The sequence below is a fragment of the Schistocerca serialis genome, chromosome 4, assembly GCF_023864345.2.
Source record: "Schistocerca serialis cubense isolate TAMUIC-IGC-003099 chromosome 4, iqSchSeri2.2, whole genome shotgun sequence".
NCBI lineage: Eukaryota > Metazoa > Arthropoda > Insecta > Orthoptera > Acrididae > Schistocerca > Schistocerca serialis.
Window position 1 is genome coordinate 597324780 of NC_064641.1, and position 19196 is coordinate 597343975.

A 19196-nucleotide genomic window follows, 5' to 3' on the forward strand; every position below is an offset into this window, starting at 1 on the left:
TACATTTTGCTGCCTGAGTAACACCAGCTGGGATGCAGATTGCACTACTCTTTTGAAGCTTTACAAAGTCCTGACACCATCCCACCTCAATTTTTGGCATTACCCTCAGCATTGCAGAAACTGGATCCAATACACCACTGCGAGGTTTGCATTGTGACAGGAGCCCTTCAGACTAGCCCTGTGAATAACTTACTTGTGGAGGCTGAGGTCCCTCCTCTATGGATCAGGTGCCAACAGCAGCTTGTCAGTTATGCTACCCATGTTCGCAGCTCTCCTAAGCATCTGAACTACCATATCTTCTTTTCAAAGACGGTAATCCATCTCCCATATGACGGACTCGATCAGGGATTACAATCGCAATCCACATTCGGTCTCTCCTGTCTGAACTTCAGTTGTTACTCTTCCACCTCTCCTCTGGACACACTCCCATACACCTCCATGGTGCGTCCCTTGGGCACAGCTTTGTGTTGACCTATCACAAGGTCCGAAAGACTAGGTTCATCCCAAGGCCCTTCGCCGCCAATTTTGCTCCACCCTTGGTGCATCCCAGGGTTCAGTATTAGTCTTAACTGTTAGCTCGATGGTTGCTGGTCATGTAGGCTTTGCTTATACTCGTTACAGATGGCTGTAGTGTTTCCACTACAGAGTTGGTAGCCATCTCTCGGGCTCTTGAACATATCTGTTCGTGCACTGGTGGGTCCTTTCTGCAATCTGTCTACTAGTGCTACCCTCGCCATCCCTCACAGTCATTCCTATCCAGGATTCCCTGTATGCCCTTGAACAGTGTGGACACTCGGTAACCTTTGTATGGACCACATTGGGATCTTGGGGAATGAACTCACTGATAACCTGGCCAAACTGGCCAGATGTAGGTGCCTAGAATATGGAATGGCTTGCTCTTACTTCATCAGACAAACTATGGGTGATAAAGGAGACTATGAATCTGTGCAGTCTCTTGCAAGGACTGTATTGTCCTTTTCCAGCTCCTCCCTGTGTTAGACTCCTAATCTCCCTAACTCACTACCCCTGGTGTTAGGAAATGATGCCCCTACAGCTGACTTAGTTTTAAGTTTTATTCATGAAGCAGACTTTTGCTACCCTCCTTGAGGGAGGACCACTTAATCTTCTTGGTCCATTGAGGGGTTGGCAGAACACTCTGTTGCCTCCTCTGCCTAGACCAGACTGCAACTGTCTCTGGGCTTGGTGGTCCAACCCAGTCCTCACCCTACCTGCTCTTTTACTCTTCTCCCCCTCCCTTCCTCTCCTCTTGTGTGGTCTGTTATATTTGCTAATCTTTTGTCTCTCTGTGCTTCTCTTGCCCTGTCTGTGTTGCTAGTTTTTCCAATGCAGTCTCGGAGTAGAGTACCTCTGGTAAGTGGCGGGGGCGGGGGTACATATGTCCCCTCATTACACTCTGCTTTCAAGGGCTTCCAGCTGCTCCCTAGATGGGACACCTTGCATGCTTTTCTTCCTCTTTCGCCCTTTCTTCTTTTTCTCACTTGTCTCAGCTTCACTCACATTAGGGTTTTCTTCTCCTGGGTTGTGTGTGGTAGGCTACATCCGATCTACCAGTCTTCAATAATTTTAAGTCAGTGTCACAGTTGTTTATGTGGATGGATCCCATCAAGGCAATGCCCTTGGTTGTGTAGTGGTTTTTCCTGTTTAGATTTTCTAAACAATTCGCAGGTTATGATGCAGAGTTATATGGCATTTTGATGGCCCAGGAGGCAATTCAGAGGCATCACAGCAAAAGATTTCTCACCTGTTATTATTCGCTCAGTGTGCTACAAGCCGTCCAGCATATGTACTTGCTAGACCAGTTGATTCAGGTCATTCATGACATATGTCAGCAATTCCAACACCAAGGCAAGGAGGTATCGGGGTACAGGGAAGCGACATAGCCAAAATGCAGCCAATGAAGCATCTCGGGTTGCTGTTGTACATCAGTGTGCAGTCCTCTTGCCCACCATCTTCACATCTGACAGAAGGGCCATGTGCCACAGAGGGAGACTGAATGATTGGAGATAGTGGACAACAAACAGTAATCGCTCAAATCAACAATGTAGACATGGTGGGCTTCTTGCCAGCCCCAAAGGTGGAAGGAAGTGCTTCTCTCCACACTGCGCATAGGCCTTTAACATGTGGTTTCCTCCTTGGGCAGTATCCAGCTAGTGAACTGTTGGGCCTCATCCCCCTAAAGTACTGGAGAGGAGATATGGACTTTAATGCAGTATAAACAGCTCTGCTTGTGGGCACAGCTGACTGTAGTGGTGCTGAGACCATGTTGTTGAGTGCCCCATATCCAAAACCATCTTACATTAGGGTTTTATTCCAGTCTTTCCTTATCCTTTGGAATTTGTGAGACAATAGCCTAGGTCCACATGCTATCCATTTGTCCTACTGCATGCCCTCTTACCTACATTTCACATTTGTCCTACTGCATGCCCTATCACCTACATTTCACTATCATAGCAGTCTTAATTACACCTCCCACTTCAGTCTGTTCAATGACCCATTTGTTTGTTTGCCTCTCTCTAGTAATTATCCCTGATGCTCATCTCTCCATTGCTCTCTTTTCAACCCTCAGTTGTTCAGTGGCTATTTATAAATAAAGCCCATGTCTTTATGCCACAAGTCAAAACTGCTAATACATACAGATGGTTAACTTTCCTTTTCAAGCATATTAGAAACTTAATTTTGCAATCTGATTTAGTTTATCAAAAACACTCCAAACCATTTTTAGAATTCCGTTTAATTATTTTTCTTTCCATGTCGCTATCATCAGTTGTCATAAATACAGAAATTCTTCAGACAGTTCTCTGACTTCTTTTAACATTCACACTATTTGCTTTTAAGTGTGTTGGTTACACATTATTTTAGTCTTATGTTAATTGATTTTTGAGCTTACTTCCAGATTTGCTTTTTATGCTCTTCCATTCATTGTCAAGTTTATCTACTTAAGAAACAAACATGTCATCAGGAAAACAAGTGTTAATTAGATATGTTCCTTAATACATCTTCCTTCTTTGTTTACCCAGTTTAAGAATCTGGGAACAACCTCTAGGACTGCTGCGGAATTTTTGTTGATATGTAATCTGCTTGCCAATCTCCTCTTTCAATTTTGAATTTTCCATCATATTGATGACTAAGTCTTCCATCATTCTGATGATTAAGTCTATTGGAAACTGTAGCTCTGACATATATATTCTTCAGTATTCTAATAGTTTGAATCGGTGCATTGCTTCTTAAGAGCTGTTAGAGTAGATTTTGTTGAAACTGAGCCAGTGGCTTTTTCAAAATCTGTCAATTCTATACAAAGAGGCAATCCATACTTGTTGCTCTGTTCTGTAATTTCATTTGTGAGTTCCAATTGGGCGATCATGATACATCCACTTCTGATGCCAAGTTTTTTCTGTGCTTTATGAAAATCCACTCCCTTAAGAGTTCCAAGTAGCCAACCATATTGCCAGACATTTTTCTTCTCGTATGGTGGATAAGCGAAAATAATTTTGTTGATGAGCTCCAGGACTTATCTGAATCCAGGGAAATATGGAACCTGACACAATAATCAAAAAGGGAAGTAAAGGTGTCTACTGTGAAATCCCCATGCATTCAGTTACCTTGTCTTTTCTCTGTTGGGGAGGGGAAAGGGGGAGAACATATGTCAGTAGGAAAATATCTGGAGGGATAGAATAACACTTAAACTCATTAAATTGATTTCCTTGGTATTTAGATATCCTATTCAACTTTCCATATGGATAAAAGTCCTGCCTCGTAAAATGTGGCAACATTTTAACGAGAAGGCTTGCTTGATTTTGGTGCAGGTGATCTCAGTGTGTGACTAATTTTTAGTATCCTTGCCTGATGATAACACATTGTCAGACAGCAGGTAGGTAAAATGGCTTTTGTGATTTATCCTACAAATGATGCACAATTGCACCCACATTATGTGATACATGCCTCAGGTGTCCAGCTGTGGTTAAGAAGGCAGCCACCTTTTTCCAGAAACCAGTGCAATATCAGCTCATCTGCCTTTTGTCACCACTTCATTAAAAAAGCATGCATCAGATTTTACGCATGGTTTTATGTTCAACTTATTCTTGAAGTTCTGTATTGTTTACTCATTGATGAACTGTAGCCTTCTATTAGGGTACCTTGTTGCATTTATAGACAGGAGGGCATTTTGATGTTTTACTGGTTATTGGATGTGCTGTTGGATGTTTGTGGTGTAAATTTCATTGTTATGTGGATCTAGAGCAGCTGTGTAAGTTGATAACAAGGATTGTTGTAGAGCTTATACTTAGTGTGTCTCGTCCACACTGCTCTTATGCCTGCATTTTATTGCTTTAAATTTTTGTGTTGTTTAAAATGGTTTGATTTATTCCTTCCACATAACTCTGGTCATTACTTAAGGGGTCTTTCCATGTCAAGTGACCTAAATTTAGATAAGCCCCCTAAGAAGCTCAAGTCCAAATGTGTCTTCTTGTATTGTAAATGGACTTTGTAATGTTTGTAATGACAGTGATGGCGATTCTGTCGCTGTACATACTGTTTGTCACCCTTCTTATACAGTCTTCAGTAAGCTCATCTGTGTTGCATTTTATTCAAAGCATGGGGGAGGGAGAGTTTTGGTAGAATGAGACATCTGTAAATTCATATTCTTTCTTTGATGTATTGTATAATTTTTTGCAATATATAGGTAGAAAATGGAAAATATAAGAGAGTTTATTTATTGTCAATATAACTCAAGCTTTCATTCAGAATGCTTGTTTCATATAGGTGCCTAGAGAACTTATTGTCCTTTCTTTTATGCATAAAGGAATTATTTGTTCATTTCAGAAGATGAAGGTACAGAGAGGCCCACAGCTGCCCATCCTAAGAAAAAGAGTAAGTACTTTTATCTAGTATATCTTTAACAGTTGCCATCAGTCACATATGCTATTTATGCATTTAAAGGATGAGCTTTTCTCAGTGTTTAGCTAATTCTGGATAATGTATCGTACATCACTAATCAGAAATTAAGTAATATTAATGTGAATTTTGATATTGGTAACTCAGAGTTTTGTAGTAGTATTTGTTGCCTTTTATTTACTTTATTATTGTGCCAGATGGAAAAAACACTCATTAGCACAGTGGTGGGTTCTTGGATTAACTTCTGGGGGAGGCATAGTTTATACAACAACACACACAAAATGTTAGATCACATTATTATAACCCAAACAAGATGAAATATTTCAACTTTGAAACAACTCATGTCCACAAAACAGTTTATGTATATTTGTTCTTCTCACAGAACACTAACTTGTCACTTTATACAGTACAGAATAATGGTGTCTTCACTCAAGGTACAATTGATTATAAACTTTGCTACATAGTTCTGTCTAATAAAACTCTCATGCTGCTGGCTCTGCAGTGAGACAATGATGTTGTCTTCGCCAATGATTGCAAAGTAGACTAAGATGCACTCCACTCTGATGCAAGTAGGTCTGCAGCAGCAGCAGCAGGGTATGAAAACTTTTGAGGTCGTGTCTATACTCTTGTCTCTCATTCATCACTGTGTGTACTTGTGGTTTCGTTGTGGGGACCATCTTTGTCATGGTACCTTATTGTTCAGATAATGCCACCACATTCTTTCCCTCCCCCCTCCCCCTGCTCAAACCTCCACACCATCATGGTGTAGTGCTGCATCATGTGACAGTTGCAGGGAGGGGTAGTGGGGTGGGGGAGACTCCTGAATGCAGATGTAGATAAGGAGACAGAGAGGGGAACGACAGCCAATGGCAGCTCCCTATCTGCGGCCAAAAAAAATGGGCATAGGTTGCACACCCACATCCAGTGACACGGATGCTTTGATCAAGTTGAAGCAATTGGAACTCCTTGGCCAGTGTGATGGCTGTCTGGGTGCAGCACCTCCATAGACAGTAGCTTAGTCTACAGGACGGATGATGACAGCAGTGGCACAGTGTCAGTATCCATTGGCATCATGTTGAATGGTTGCTGGCCAAAAGACGTGGAGATGTCTGCTGTGCGAACCCCAGTGGCATGCTGGGTCTGTGGGTAAAAATTCTGCAACAGAATCACTGACATAAGAGCAGTGCAGCTGTTTCTGGTGACACCATTGCATTCCAGCAAAACCGTAAACGATGTAAAAAGAATGCGCCAAGACCTTTGTGATGCCACCGTGCTTCCAACTCTGTTTCTTGCCAAAATCTTTAAAGAAGACTTCATCCTGCAACTCAGACTTTGTCTGACCCAGCAGAACAAATTGATTCTGAATTTGGTGCAGAAGATGTAATGGTGATGACAGCCATGTAATAATTCTGCCGATGACTTCCCATCACATGGCAAGGAGAGGTAGGAGGAAAGAAAAGTCATGAGGCTTGTTTCCATATATGGTAGGAACGGAGTTTCTCCATAGACTTTTGAATGTTCAAAAGAACCGTTTAGCTTTACCGATAGACTGAGGACGAAAAAAAGGAGCAGTTGTAACATGTTGTATGCCGTTGATGGTACAGAACTGTTGAAAATTGGCTGATGTTAATGGCAGTCTGTTGTCTGAGAAAAGGACCCTGGAAGACCTTCAAGACAAAAAAATAGAAGACCAGGCCAATACCGGACTAGCACTAGTGGTGAATGTCATGGTAACAATAAAAGAAAATGTACCGTATGAATCTACCAGGAACAACCATCGTGTGTTCCAGAATGGCCCCGCAAAATCAATGTGGTTGAGTTGCCATTACCTAGACGAAAGTGACCTCACAAAAAAGCATTTTGGTGGAGCTGGTTGATGTTCCACACAAACATTATAATAAGAGGTTGTTTGCTCAATCTGGGCATCTACGCACAGCCAAGTTGCTTTGTGGGAACTACATGCCGTGACATAGGTGCAACAAGGACAAAACTTTGTGCTGGTGGGAGTGAGAAATCACAACTCGTGAATCGTCTACTTTGTATGCAACAGCAGAACACCTGTGTGTGATAATGTGAGAAATAGTGATGCTCCACTCAGGAAGAATTTAGTTTGAACTACAGAGCCACCCATGGCACACTTATTGCAAAACTATCTGAAGAGCTGGGTCAAAATTAGTTGGTGCAGCAACATGGCAAAAATTGAGAGGAAAATTTTGAAGAATTTCAAAACCCTGAATGTTAACTTGATAATATGATTCCTCAGATGAATCAAATGCCATGTTGGTACCGATTGGTAACAGAGAGTTGGGCAGTGGTCCTGTACAGCAACTCTGTTGATAATCAGACGTCATAGCCCAATATTGCAATTTTTGTGCTGTCTGTGGTGGGATGGGCTTAGAATGATTCAAAAAAGCTGTTAAAGGCTGATGATATATAATCGAATATAGCTTCTGACCCTGCAAATATTTGTGGAACTTCATAACACCGTAGATAATGGTGAGTACCTCTTTTTCAAGTTGACTGTAATTGTACTGTTTTTTGTTGAGAGTCTTCAAGGCAAAAAGAATTGGCCTATCAGATGAACTAATTCAGTTGGAGAGCAAGCTCAGATTTGGTAAGATGCATTCACAGCTAACTCAGGAGGCATAGCTGGAACAAAATGAATCAGACAATGATGACTTAATAACATGTCCTCTAACTGCTGAAATGCATCCTGACATTCTTGAGACTATACAGAGGGAACACCATTCCAGTGCAGATGGTTCAGTGGTGCAGTGTGCAATGTTTGCAATGAACTTAATGTAATATTTATGCTTTCCAATGACAGCTTGGAGCTCATTAATGTTACGTGGTACCAGCACTTCATTACCACCTGAAAAGCGTGAATTAGCGGGATGAACACTCAGTGCATGTGTGATATGTCCGTAGTATTCAAGGTACGGTTTTCCTTGTTGCACTGTAAGCTACCCGCAAAAAACTTCAAGGAAGTAGTTCAAATTTGCAGTGTACAACTTGCGACAACAGTTCAGAAACAACACGTTCAGAAAGTAACCTCCGGTTGATTTAAAAAAATACATCAAGTTAAATAAAAATATTTTAATATATACATCTTACAACTACATCTTTGCACTATTTTTCTGCATAGTCTCCATAGCGATTGAGGCACTTATCGTATCTCTTCACAAGCTTTGAAATTCCTTCTGCATAAAAATCACCCGCTTGTGCCTGGAGCCAGCCTGTGACCGCATCTTTGAGCTCTTCGTCGTCATCAAACCGCTGTGACCCAAGCCATTTCTTCAAATGCATGAAGAGGTGATAATCACTTAGCGCCAGGTCTGGGCTGTAAGGTGGATGGTTGATAACGTCCCACTTGAAGGACTCAAGAAGGGCCGTTGTTCTGCGAGCAGAGTGAGGACGGGCGTTATCGTGCAAAAAAACGATACCGGAAGTCAGCATACCACGGCGTTTGTTCTGTATAGCCCGTCGTAACTTTTTTATTGTTTCACAGTACACGTCTTGATTAATGGTCGTACCACGTTCCATGAATTCAACCAACAACACCCCTTTGGCATCCCAAAACACCGTTGCCATCAGTTTTCTGGCAGAAAAATCTTGCGAGGCTTTTCTTGGTTTGGTAGGCGAATTTGAATGTGCCCACATCTTTGATTGTTCTTTTGTCTCAGGGTTCACGTACTTAATCCAGCTTTCGTCACCGGTCACGATTCTGTTTAACAATGGTTCTCCTTCGTCCTCATAACGTGACAGAAAGTCTAATGCAGAGGCCATTCTTTGAGTTTTGTGGTGGTCGGTAAGGATTTTGGGCACCCATCGTGCACAGAACTTATGGTAACCCAATCTTGCTGTCACTATCTCGTACAAGAGAGTCTTAGAAATCTGTGGAAAACCAGTAGACAACTCCGACATTGAGAAACGTCGACTTTTGCATCAACTGTCTGAACGAGTTCGTCAGTCACCAACGATGGTCTACCACTCCTCTCTTCATCATGAACGTTTTCTCGTCCACTTTTAAATAAACGTACCCATTCACGGACAACTCCTTCACTCATAACTTTTGGTCCGTACACGGCACAAAGCTCACGATGAATAGCTGCTGCAGAATATCCTTTGGCTGTAAAAAAACCTTATGACAGCACGCACTTCACATTTGGCGGGGTTTTCTATTGCAGCACACATTTCAAACTGCCACAAAAACTAAACTAGCGCAGGTACGACGTTCACTCGACCACGGCTTGATGCCGACTGACCTGTTGAGTGCGTGAACGCACAGATGGCGTCGCTACTCCCCCCACAACCCGCACTGTGACCAATCGGAGGTTACTTTCTGAACCGCCCTCGTAGTTTGTGCATGAGGGGAATTTTGCTGTTAATTGTTCCAGAAACAGTTAAAATAAATAGTAAAAGTACAAATCCAATGGTAATTAGTGGTGTTAAGAGAAAAAAGATTTAGATAAAATTATGTGGGGTGATTGGGAGTGCACGGCTTGCTATACCTTGTAAATATATTCCCCCCCCCCCCATCCGAACCACTATTATCAAATGGTATAATCCATGAATCATAATTAAGCCAGTTACGTACTACTGTTGTATAAGAAAGATATTACCTGGGATTAGTATCTGTACTATTTATTTCACTATTTCATGAACAATAGCTAAATTTCCACCTTTATTATAAATTACAAATGGTGCATGTGCAATAGGTTTTAATCCACTTAATGTACTACGTGTGGAAAAAGAAGCTTCTAATCCAACCGGTATTAAATCAGTAGCAATAAATTTAACATAACAATAATCTGGTGGATTGTGAAATTGAGATTTAGATAAAAATTGACGTAATTGCTTAGAATACCTTTGGGATGCAGATGTGATATAATGTTTACCATAAACATTACCTTGAGCATCTTTAACATCTTGCCACCTGTGTCCATAACCCCACACTTGAAATAGATGAGTATTAATAAAACATATATCACCATTTTTAGTAGCCTCTATACTTTTCCACGTAAAAGTGTAATAATTGATCCATGCTGTCAGCACCACCATCAGTACCACTATTATTATTTCCAGAAGAACAAATTTGTGTAGAATGTTCTTCAGCCATTTCAACTCTGTTACCTGAAGTATCTTTACATGGTTGCTTATATTCTACCAGACCAGGCTGAGGATCTTCTTCAGCTTTCCATTTTAATCCAAAATGTTTATCTGTTTCCTCAACAGGTGGAGCATTTAATTCACCACTATCATATGCTTCTTAAATAATATCTCATGGTTCTTGTGGTTCATCACCTTAATTAGTAAACAGGTCGACCATGGTGTCAAGTACTTTATCTGCAATGGAATTCTCACAAACAACACCAACAGTAGCATGAGTAGCAGATGTAGCTGATCTTGTAATATTAATTCTTCCTATTGCAGTCCACGAAGAACAAGTTGTACCTGTCTTTTTGTCTTTCCATGTTTTGGACTTGGGCATTATGTCCCCATTGTCACTGAAATACAACTGAACACCTGCTTCATATCTCCTTCCTTTTATACCCATATTTGTTTGGATAGCCTTGACTCGTCACTTGCCAACAGCAGCCCATGAACCCTCCCTCCATGTCGACCCTGATGTCAGCAGTGCTCTATGCGCAATTTTAAAACATTTTATTTGAATGTTAGTACGATCACCACTAAAAATACATTTTAAATGTCTAAATGATCCAGGGTCAAAATTAGGATCATCCATACATATTTTCACAAGCTGCAGCATGGTCGTGAATAAAACAGTGACCCAAATATAGAATAAATTTCTTTTACTTCATGTCTATGGTCACATATTCTTGTCATCAGACTACCAGTTTTGGTCAGTAATGACCATCTTCAGATCTGTTTTATAAAAACATGTCCTAATATACTGGAGCCATAGTTGCATTGTCAAATGTTAAAGCTGACTTTGTGTTTAACATTTGATGATGCCACTATGGCTCCAGTATATTAGGACATGTTTTTATAAAACAAATCTGAAGATAATCAATATAGGTCAAAACCGGTAGTCTTACGACAAAAATAGACATGAAGTAAAGGAAACGTATCCATACATATTAAACATATAACATTGACCTATTAACTGAGTGCAATTCCATTTTCCATTTGTTTTGTTTAATACATTATACGATGTACATATAAAATCATAAAAATAACCCAGTCACTTCCAAATTTATATTCTAGTAAATGTTTAATTATATCTAAAGATTCTCTTTCATTGAAGTAATAGGAATCAAATTGTGTATATGTTTGAATATATACTAAATGTACTACCTTTGCATTCAAAAGATAATTATAAAATTGCCCTACAGAAAAGTCACTTGATGTAATTTGAATATGTTTTGTAACATTTGAAAAAATATTAACATTTCAAGTATGTAAAGAAATATTATTCCTCCGAAATAATGTACTTTGTATCTTGTTAATTACAACAGTAACATGATTTTCTGCAATATTAACTAGTTCCAAAAACGTGTATTTTTGGTAATTTGATCTGGGTTTATATTGTCCAGCTAAGTTCGTGTACTGGTTATCAAATTCTGGACTGCTATTTAGTTGATATGTCATTACCAGGAGATCCTATGGATAGTCTGGCTGCCTGTAATAATAAAATAAATAATAATCCAGGCTGCTTGCCGCAAACAAATAAAACACACACACACACACACACACACACACACACACACACACACACACACACACACACACGCTTGCGCATGTAGCGTGCACCGCAGTCTCAGGCAACTGAAACCACATTGTGTGTGAGTCACGTTTGTGTGTGTGTGTGTGTGTGTGTGTGTGTGTGTGTGTGTGTGCACGCGCACGCCTATATCTATTGTTGATGAAGGCCTTAATGGCCGAAAACTTTATTTATCTGTGACAGGTCTTTTTGTTGTGCCTGTTTGCGACTCAGCATCTCTGCTACATGGTATTAACTTCCCTTTTCATAATTATGTTACATTCCATCCTGGGTTTTCCATTGTTTGATTTTTCTGGACTGCTTGAGTCACTTTTGAATTGGGATTCTCCAAATTGACATACAATTGTATTTCCCTTAAAATAGCTTAGTACCAAACATTGCGTGGTAACATTTTGATTCTCTGTCCATTGTAAAACTGACAAATCATGAATACATTTTCTGGTTTGCCTGACCTTGACAAAGAAACCTATCCATCTTGATTTTGCAAAGAAATACTTGAGGAGATTGATTTTTCCATCGGTGTCAGCCCGATGACCCTTGTAAATTCGACCTGACCAAAGATAGAAGCGATGCTGTTTTGGAAGACACATCTGCATGATCCATTACGTTGTTTGCAGTTGCGAATGAAGTGGATGTGTTCACTATTACTTCCTGCTTTTTGAGAAGGACAAAGACGAATTTACCATGTTTTGTGTTTTTTGTGAATTTTCTATAAAAAACTGTAATGATTTTATAATGGTGTTGATATTTGTCTTGCCAGAAGATGATGTGTGTCCAATTGCTTTGGAATTTGAACACACTGCAGAAACTAATGAAATATTCTGGTTTTTGGAATGGTTCTATTTGCCTTGTATAAAATTCTCTATTTTGAATAGTGAGTTCGTATATTTTTTGATAATGTGGATATATAACCATGCAAGGAATCTGTACATTCTTGTTCTGATTGATATAACTTAACAATTTTAATTAGTAGAGTTATAATTCCTACATTTTCTGCTTGTGTCTGTATGTGTGTGGATGTGTGTGTGTGTGTGTGTGTGTGTGTGTGTGTGTGTGTGTGTGCGCGTGTGTGTTTGTGTGTGTGTTTGTGTGTGTGTGTGTGTGTGTGTGAGCGCGCGCGAGTGTATACCTGTCCTTTTTTCCCCCTAAGGTAAGTCTTTCCGCTCCCGGGTTTGGAATGACTCCTTACCCTCTCCCTTAAAATCCACATCCTTTCATGTTTCCCTCTCCTTCCCTCTTTCCTGATGAAGCAACCATGGGTTGCGAAAGCTTGAATTTTGTGTGTGTGTTTGTGTTTGTGTGTCTATCAACGTACCTACACTTTCGTTTGGTAAGTTGCATCATCTTTGTTTTCAGATATATTATAAATACATTTGTTAACAAATTTTGCATGTATTCTTTCTCCAAATGTTGCTTTTAAACATACATTGCAAAAAAGAATTGAACTCATTTGCAACATTGTTTCAAACATATTATTAACATTTTTACATCTAATTCCAATTGTTTGAAAAGTATAATGATCTTGACTTGGAGAATAAGTTGACTGGATAGAAGGTCTGATACTGACGTGTGTGTGTGTGTGTGTACATAGTTATTTCATTCAATGTATTATTAGCTTTCCTATTAACAATTTCATTTATGTAACATTCAGAACATAGTGCTTATAATAATTGTGGTTTAGAAATATTACTCTTGTGAAAATTACAAAAAGCATGTCATTTTCCAGTATTACGTACTGCATTCTTTTAATTTTCAGTCAAAAGCCCATTGGAAACTATTATCGTTAGTTTACATATCATCAGTTGTGTGTGCAATAACTTTACGAATGCATGAATTAAAAACATGTTTAGGTCACGTTAATGCAAGACAAAATGCATCAGGTCAAGAGACAGCAAAGGACTTGGAAGAGCAGTTGAACGGAATGGACAGTGTCTTGAAAGGAGGATATAAGATGAACATCAACAAAAGCAAAACGAGGATAATGGAATTTAGTCAAATTAATTCGGGTGATGCTGAGGGAATTAGATTAGGAAATGAGACACTTAAAGTAGTAAAGGAGTTTTGCTATTTGGGGAGCAAAATAACTCATGATGGTTGAAGTAGAGAGGATATAAAATGTAGACTGTCAATGGCAAGGAAAGCCTTTCTGAAGAAGGGAAATTTGTTAACATCAAGTATAGATTTAAGTGTCAGGAAGTCATTTCTGAAAGTATTTGTATGGAGTGTAGCTATGTATGGTAGTGAAATGTGGACGATAAATAGTTTAGACAGGAAGAGAATAGAAGCTTTCAAAATGTGGTGCTACAGAAGAATGCTGAAGATTAGATGGGTAGATCACATAACTAATGAGGAGGTATTGAATAGAATTGGGGAGAAGAGGAGTTTGTGGCACAACTTGACTAGAAGAAGGGATCAGTTGGTAGGACATGTCCTGAGGCATCAAGGGATCACCAATTTAGTATTGGAGGGCAGTGTGGAGGGTAAAAATTGTAGAGGGAGACTAAGAGATGAATACACTAAGCAGATTCAGAAGGATGTAGGTTGCAGTAGGTACTGGGAAATGAAGCAGCTTGCACAGGATAGAGTAGCATGGAGAGCTGCATCAAACCAGTTTCAGGACTGAAGACCACAACAACAACAACATATTTTGTGCATTTAAAGTAAATATGTTTCAAATGTTCTTTTATTTGTTGAATAGTGGCAGGGGACGGGAGGGGAGAGGAGAGATAAGATGTAATATATATTGTAAAACTGATTAAAATTTGCTGCTTAAATAATGAAAAGGGAAAGGGAAAGAATAATTGAAAGAAATTGGAAAGTACACATATCCTGAGTGGACTGTAACTGGCACTAGTATCAACAGACCTTCAATATTCAATACATTCTAACGGTTTGGTGACGAGAGAAGCGGAACAAAACTGGATTGTGCACTTTCCTTTTCTCTTATTACAATTGACTTACTTGAAACATTCAGCTGATCCCCTTCTCTGGATACGCGGCTGCGTCAATCTCCACAACTTCTCCGATGAAATAATGCTGGTTAGAGTGATTAAATAAAAAACTTCTCTCTCTCTCTCTCTCTCTCTCTCTCTCTCTCTCTCTCTCTCTGTGTGTGTGTGTGTGTGTGTGTGTGTGTGTGTGTGTGTGTGTGTGTGTGTGTGTGTGTGTGTGTGTGCTCTTGAAGTAACTAGGTACTCTCATAATACTCTCAGTTCAGTTCTGGTATATTTCCACAAGTCTCACATAAGTATTCAAATTCTTGCAAGTCAATTGCATCTTTAACCGTCAGATAAAATTAAGTATATTTACAAAGTGGTGAGTTTAATAACCACCAGAAATTCAAAGACAGTTCATGCTTCTAGCAAGTCTAACACTCGAATTAAAAGTATCTAGTCAAATCATATTTCCTTTGTTCATAACAATTACAATCATTACTCTGTCAAAAAATAATGTGTGCTTGCTCCTTGTACGTCACATACAGCTTCTATGGCGCAAGCAGCAAACACTTGTCTGTGCCGATCGACCGCCACAATTGCGGTATTGTCTCGATACACCTCCATCCTGCACACACAAAAGACTGATGGTGCGGTAGAAACATCTCCATTCTCCCACACTCATACGTAAAATATTGAGTGTTCGAGACGGTAGAAGACCAAGTGTCTCTAGAATTTACCCCGAAATTCTTGAGGCACTAAAACATATATTCAGCATTTAACTTTACGTACTTCTTTTTCTTGTTGCTTGTGTTGTGCATAGAGCTTGGTATGACAATGGTTCTGGATCACCCCTCCTCTGCTCCCGCAAATTCTTCTCGTCTGCTTCAATCCTCTTGCTGCAGGATTCTCTCCGTCGGTGAAATGATGAACAGATGGTTTTTTAAATAAACTTCGTGTCCCAAATAACGCTTATAACACTGCTTTAATGTCCAAGTAGAATACACATTTTTGAACAATATTAATGCGGCGGAACTCTTCATACGTCCGCCTGCTACCACCTATAGAGGCAAACAGATTTTTTCTTTAGCAATATTAACTCTGTGGAGCTCGCAATACATCCACCTGCTATCACTTATCGAGACGAACAGATGAATGTTAAGAAATCAAAAAGTTGAAGAGCATATCTCTACTTGTTTCGTTTCTATTCCAATGTTATCTGTGGTACAAAATTATTATTATTTTATGTAATCTTATATGTATGAAAAGAAAAGAATGAGGGAGAAAAGAAAAGAAAAGAAATAATAATAATAATAATAATAATAATAATAATAATATTACATTGTGAATCAGAGATATTTTTATTTGATTCTTCATCTGAATAAGTAGTAATATCATTAGGTTCATCTGAATCCCATTTAACATTCCTCATGCACCTGATACAGATAGAAGTGAATCACTAGAATTTTGTCAAAGTTTCTACCGCTTCAAAAGATAGTTCGGTTCACATTTCTAATAATAAAATATAAAAATAAGTTAATGATATTAATAAATACCTGCTAGTGCTTTTACATAGCATATAGATTGCTTGCCAAAAGTGATGGAGAGCAACTTACTCCATGACAGTAATAATGTATCTGTTTCATATTTCCATATTGTTATACCTTATTTGTTTCGATAGCCTTGCATGATTCTTGCCAACAGCAACCCACAACCCTCCCCTCTGCCTTCATGCAGTCTCTGACGTCAGCAGTGCGCTATGCGTGTTCTTCAAATACTGCAGTCCTTAGGCCATCCTAAACCTGTTTCACACAGTTCACTGTGCTTATTAGACAAGTCAAAAACATTAGTATGAGGCACTGATTTAGTAACATATTGTTGTGGATGCACAGGTTAAACAAATGAAGACATATAAACCAAAAATGTTGCACTGTTCCTCGAACTGTTTATATGAAATGAAACATATTTTGTAACATCACAAAAAGTTGCTGGCATACTCCACGCATAAAGTACTGGTATTTCATGTCCATTGTATGCAGAAAAAACAGAAGTAGGCTTCTGTAGTCATGGGCTACAGATCCTTTCATATGCGTATTTATGTATAAGGGAAATAGATGCACCTTTTTCTAACTAAAATTTGTTTTTTTAGCCACTCTTAATTGGAGAAAATTTTTGTTCTTCTGTCCATGGATGAGAGTAGAAGGTTTCCGTGAGATGGAAATGTGGCCTTCATATGTGTTGCTTCCAGTGGTATTGCCGACATGACATGCATTTCCTGAAAGCATCACTGAAGCCTTGTGTCAGACCTGTGCTTGTGCTGACTGCCTTGTAAACAGGCTGTTTCGATATGACCTTGCCTACCACACTGGAAACATGTTACGTTACAACAACCCCCCAGGGGCTCAGCATTCATTTGGTGAGTACGGGCTTGGCGACCCCGGGGTCCTGAGCTGGGGACTGGTCAGCGCCACCAGTCTCCTGTCACCGTAACCCCCGGACATGCTTCAGCAACCACTGCATGGCGCGGCGGTGGAACGTTGTGTGCTGCGGGGAATGCTAATCTTGGCTTGACCGCCTGGATTGCGAGGAAGGTAAACCTCTATAAAAACCCCTCAATCTTACGGTGTGCTGCGCGCCTATAAGATGCATGACTGTTGGGGTGGAACAGTCGCAAGCGGGCAACCTCTGGGGCACCTGCCGCGCCCCAGTTGTATAAGGCTTACCTAGGCACGCGGGGCTCTGTCTAGGTGGACTTCTAGTTCCCTAGCTGTTCGTGGGACCGAGATGGAACCCTCGAACTTTTATTCTTCTCCTGCCAGCGGAAAGGGTGGATCGCTGGTGGGTTCTAACACCCAATCCAACAAGAGGGCTCGTGTAGCCAGTCCTCCTGATTCAGGTAGTAGTAACAGAACGCATGCTGCTTCGCAGAATGTGTTTTTCATAATTAAAAGAAAAGATGGGAGTTTTGAAAAAGTTTCGCCATTTTATATACAGAAGGGCTTAGAAGATATTGCTGGCACATTAAAATCTGTAAAGCGCTTGCGAAATGGCACCTTGTTGGTTGAAACATCTAGCTTCCAGCAAGTCCAGAACCTTCAGAAGGCACAATTTCTTGGGGAGTTTGCGATAGAGACTGAATTTCACAACACCTTGAACTACAGCAAGGGCGTTGTGACTTGCAGAGATCTCGTTGACATTCCCCAAGACGAACTGAGGGCTGAATGGTCCCGGGAAGGAATTCTGGACGTGCAACACATTATGAAACGGGTGGATGGTGCTCTCATAAAGACTGACTCGTTTATCCTTACATTTAACACCACCAAATTGCCAGAGCATGTGAAGGCAGGTTTCCTACGTCTCAGTGTACGGCCTTATTACCCCAACCCCATGCGGTGTTTCAAATGCCAACACTTTGGACACACTACTCTCGGCTGTAGAGGGGAAGCCACTTACGGGAATTGTGGTAAAGCCGCCCATGAGGGAGTTGGTTGCTCCTCTCCTCCCAAGTGTGTCAACTGCTCTGGGGATCACCCTGTGTGGAGTAGGGAATGCAGAGTTTTCCTTGAGGAACGGAAAATCCAGGAACTAAAAACTACAAAACGCATCCCGTATGGTGAGGCGAAGAAAATCTACAAGTCCATGCAGCCGCCAACGTTCGCTGCTTCCTTTTCTTCCGTTCTCAAACAACCAGTCTTGAAAACCGATGCCGCTACACAAACGGAGGTTGCTACTGTCTGCATTAGCACCTGCGCTTGTCAATGTACGTGTGCTGCTGCCGTTCCTGTGAAGCCTGCTGCTCCCCCACGGCCATCTGACCAGGCTGTGGTAGCTGACATCATGGAACTTCCTGCCCCTTCCCGGGTCCAGTCTAGTGCACTGCCCAGCACTGCTACACCCGCTACTGCTTCTGAGGTTTTGGCTCCAATGCCACCTCAAGCCAGAACATCGAAGCCAAAGACAAAGGTGAAGACTCGCCCACTAAAGGAGACTGCAGTTATACAGTCTCCTGATGTGGATGTCATTCTCCCTGACGCCTCTCTCGACTCCTCTTCTGCGGCGATGGAGGTTGATGTCAGACTGGGGCAATCATCTCGCCCCAAAACTGAGCCTCCACCTGTTGTGGGCTCTCCTCCCCAACAGAAAGTGAGAATGAAGGTACTCCCACCCTGATAGATGGCTCCCATTATACAGCGGAACATGAATGGATTCCGGGCACATGTGGAGGAACTGAACCTCCTAGCACGGCAACGCCCCCTGTGCTTGTGTTTACAGGAAATGCATTTAAAACCATCTGATGCTCCTGTACTAAGGGGCTATACGTCATATCGCAAAGATGACCTGACTGGAGAAAGGGCCAAAGGCGGAGTCGCTGTGTTTGTCAATAATGACCACCACTCCTCTGCCCTCCCCCTGGATACTGACCTGCAAGCAGTTGCAGTTGAAATTTATTCACCTCGGAGGCTTACCGTTTGCTCCCTTTATTTACCCCCTCTGGATGCAATGACCTTAGACGCTTTCACAGATCTTATCGACCAACTCCCCCGCCCATTTCTTCTCCTGGGAGACTTCAATGCCCATCATGTCCTGTGGGGCTCCACTTCTCTTTG

The 19196-nt window shown here is 40.8% G+C and overlaps 1 protein-coding gene across 1 annotated transcript in view; it reads left to right on the forward strand.

Annotated features, from left to right (window-relative positions):
* Window positions 1–19196, forward strand: part of LOC126475360 (surfeit locus protein 6 homolog) — an 80415-nt gene that overhangs the window by 31574 nt on the left and 29645 nt on the right. Inside the window, exon 2 of the mRNA XM_050103175.1 lies at window positions 4840–4887. Coding sequence (XP_049959132.1) covers window positions 4840–4887 — 48 coding nt within the window. The remainder of the gene's footprint in view (window positions 1–4839; window positions 4888–19196) is intronic.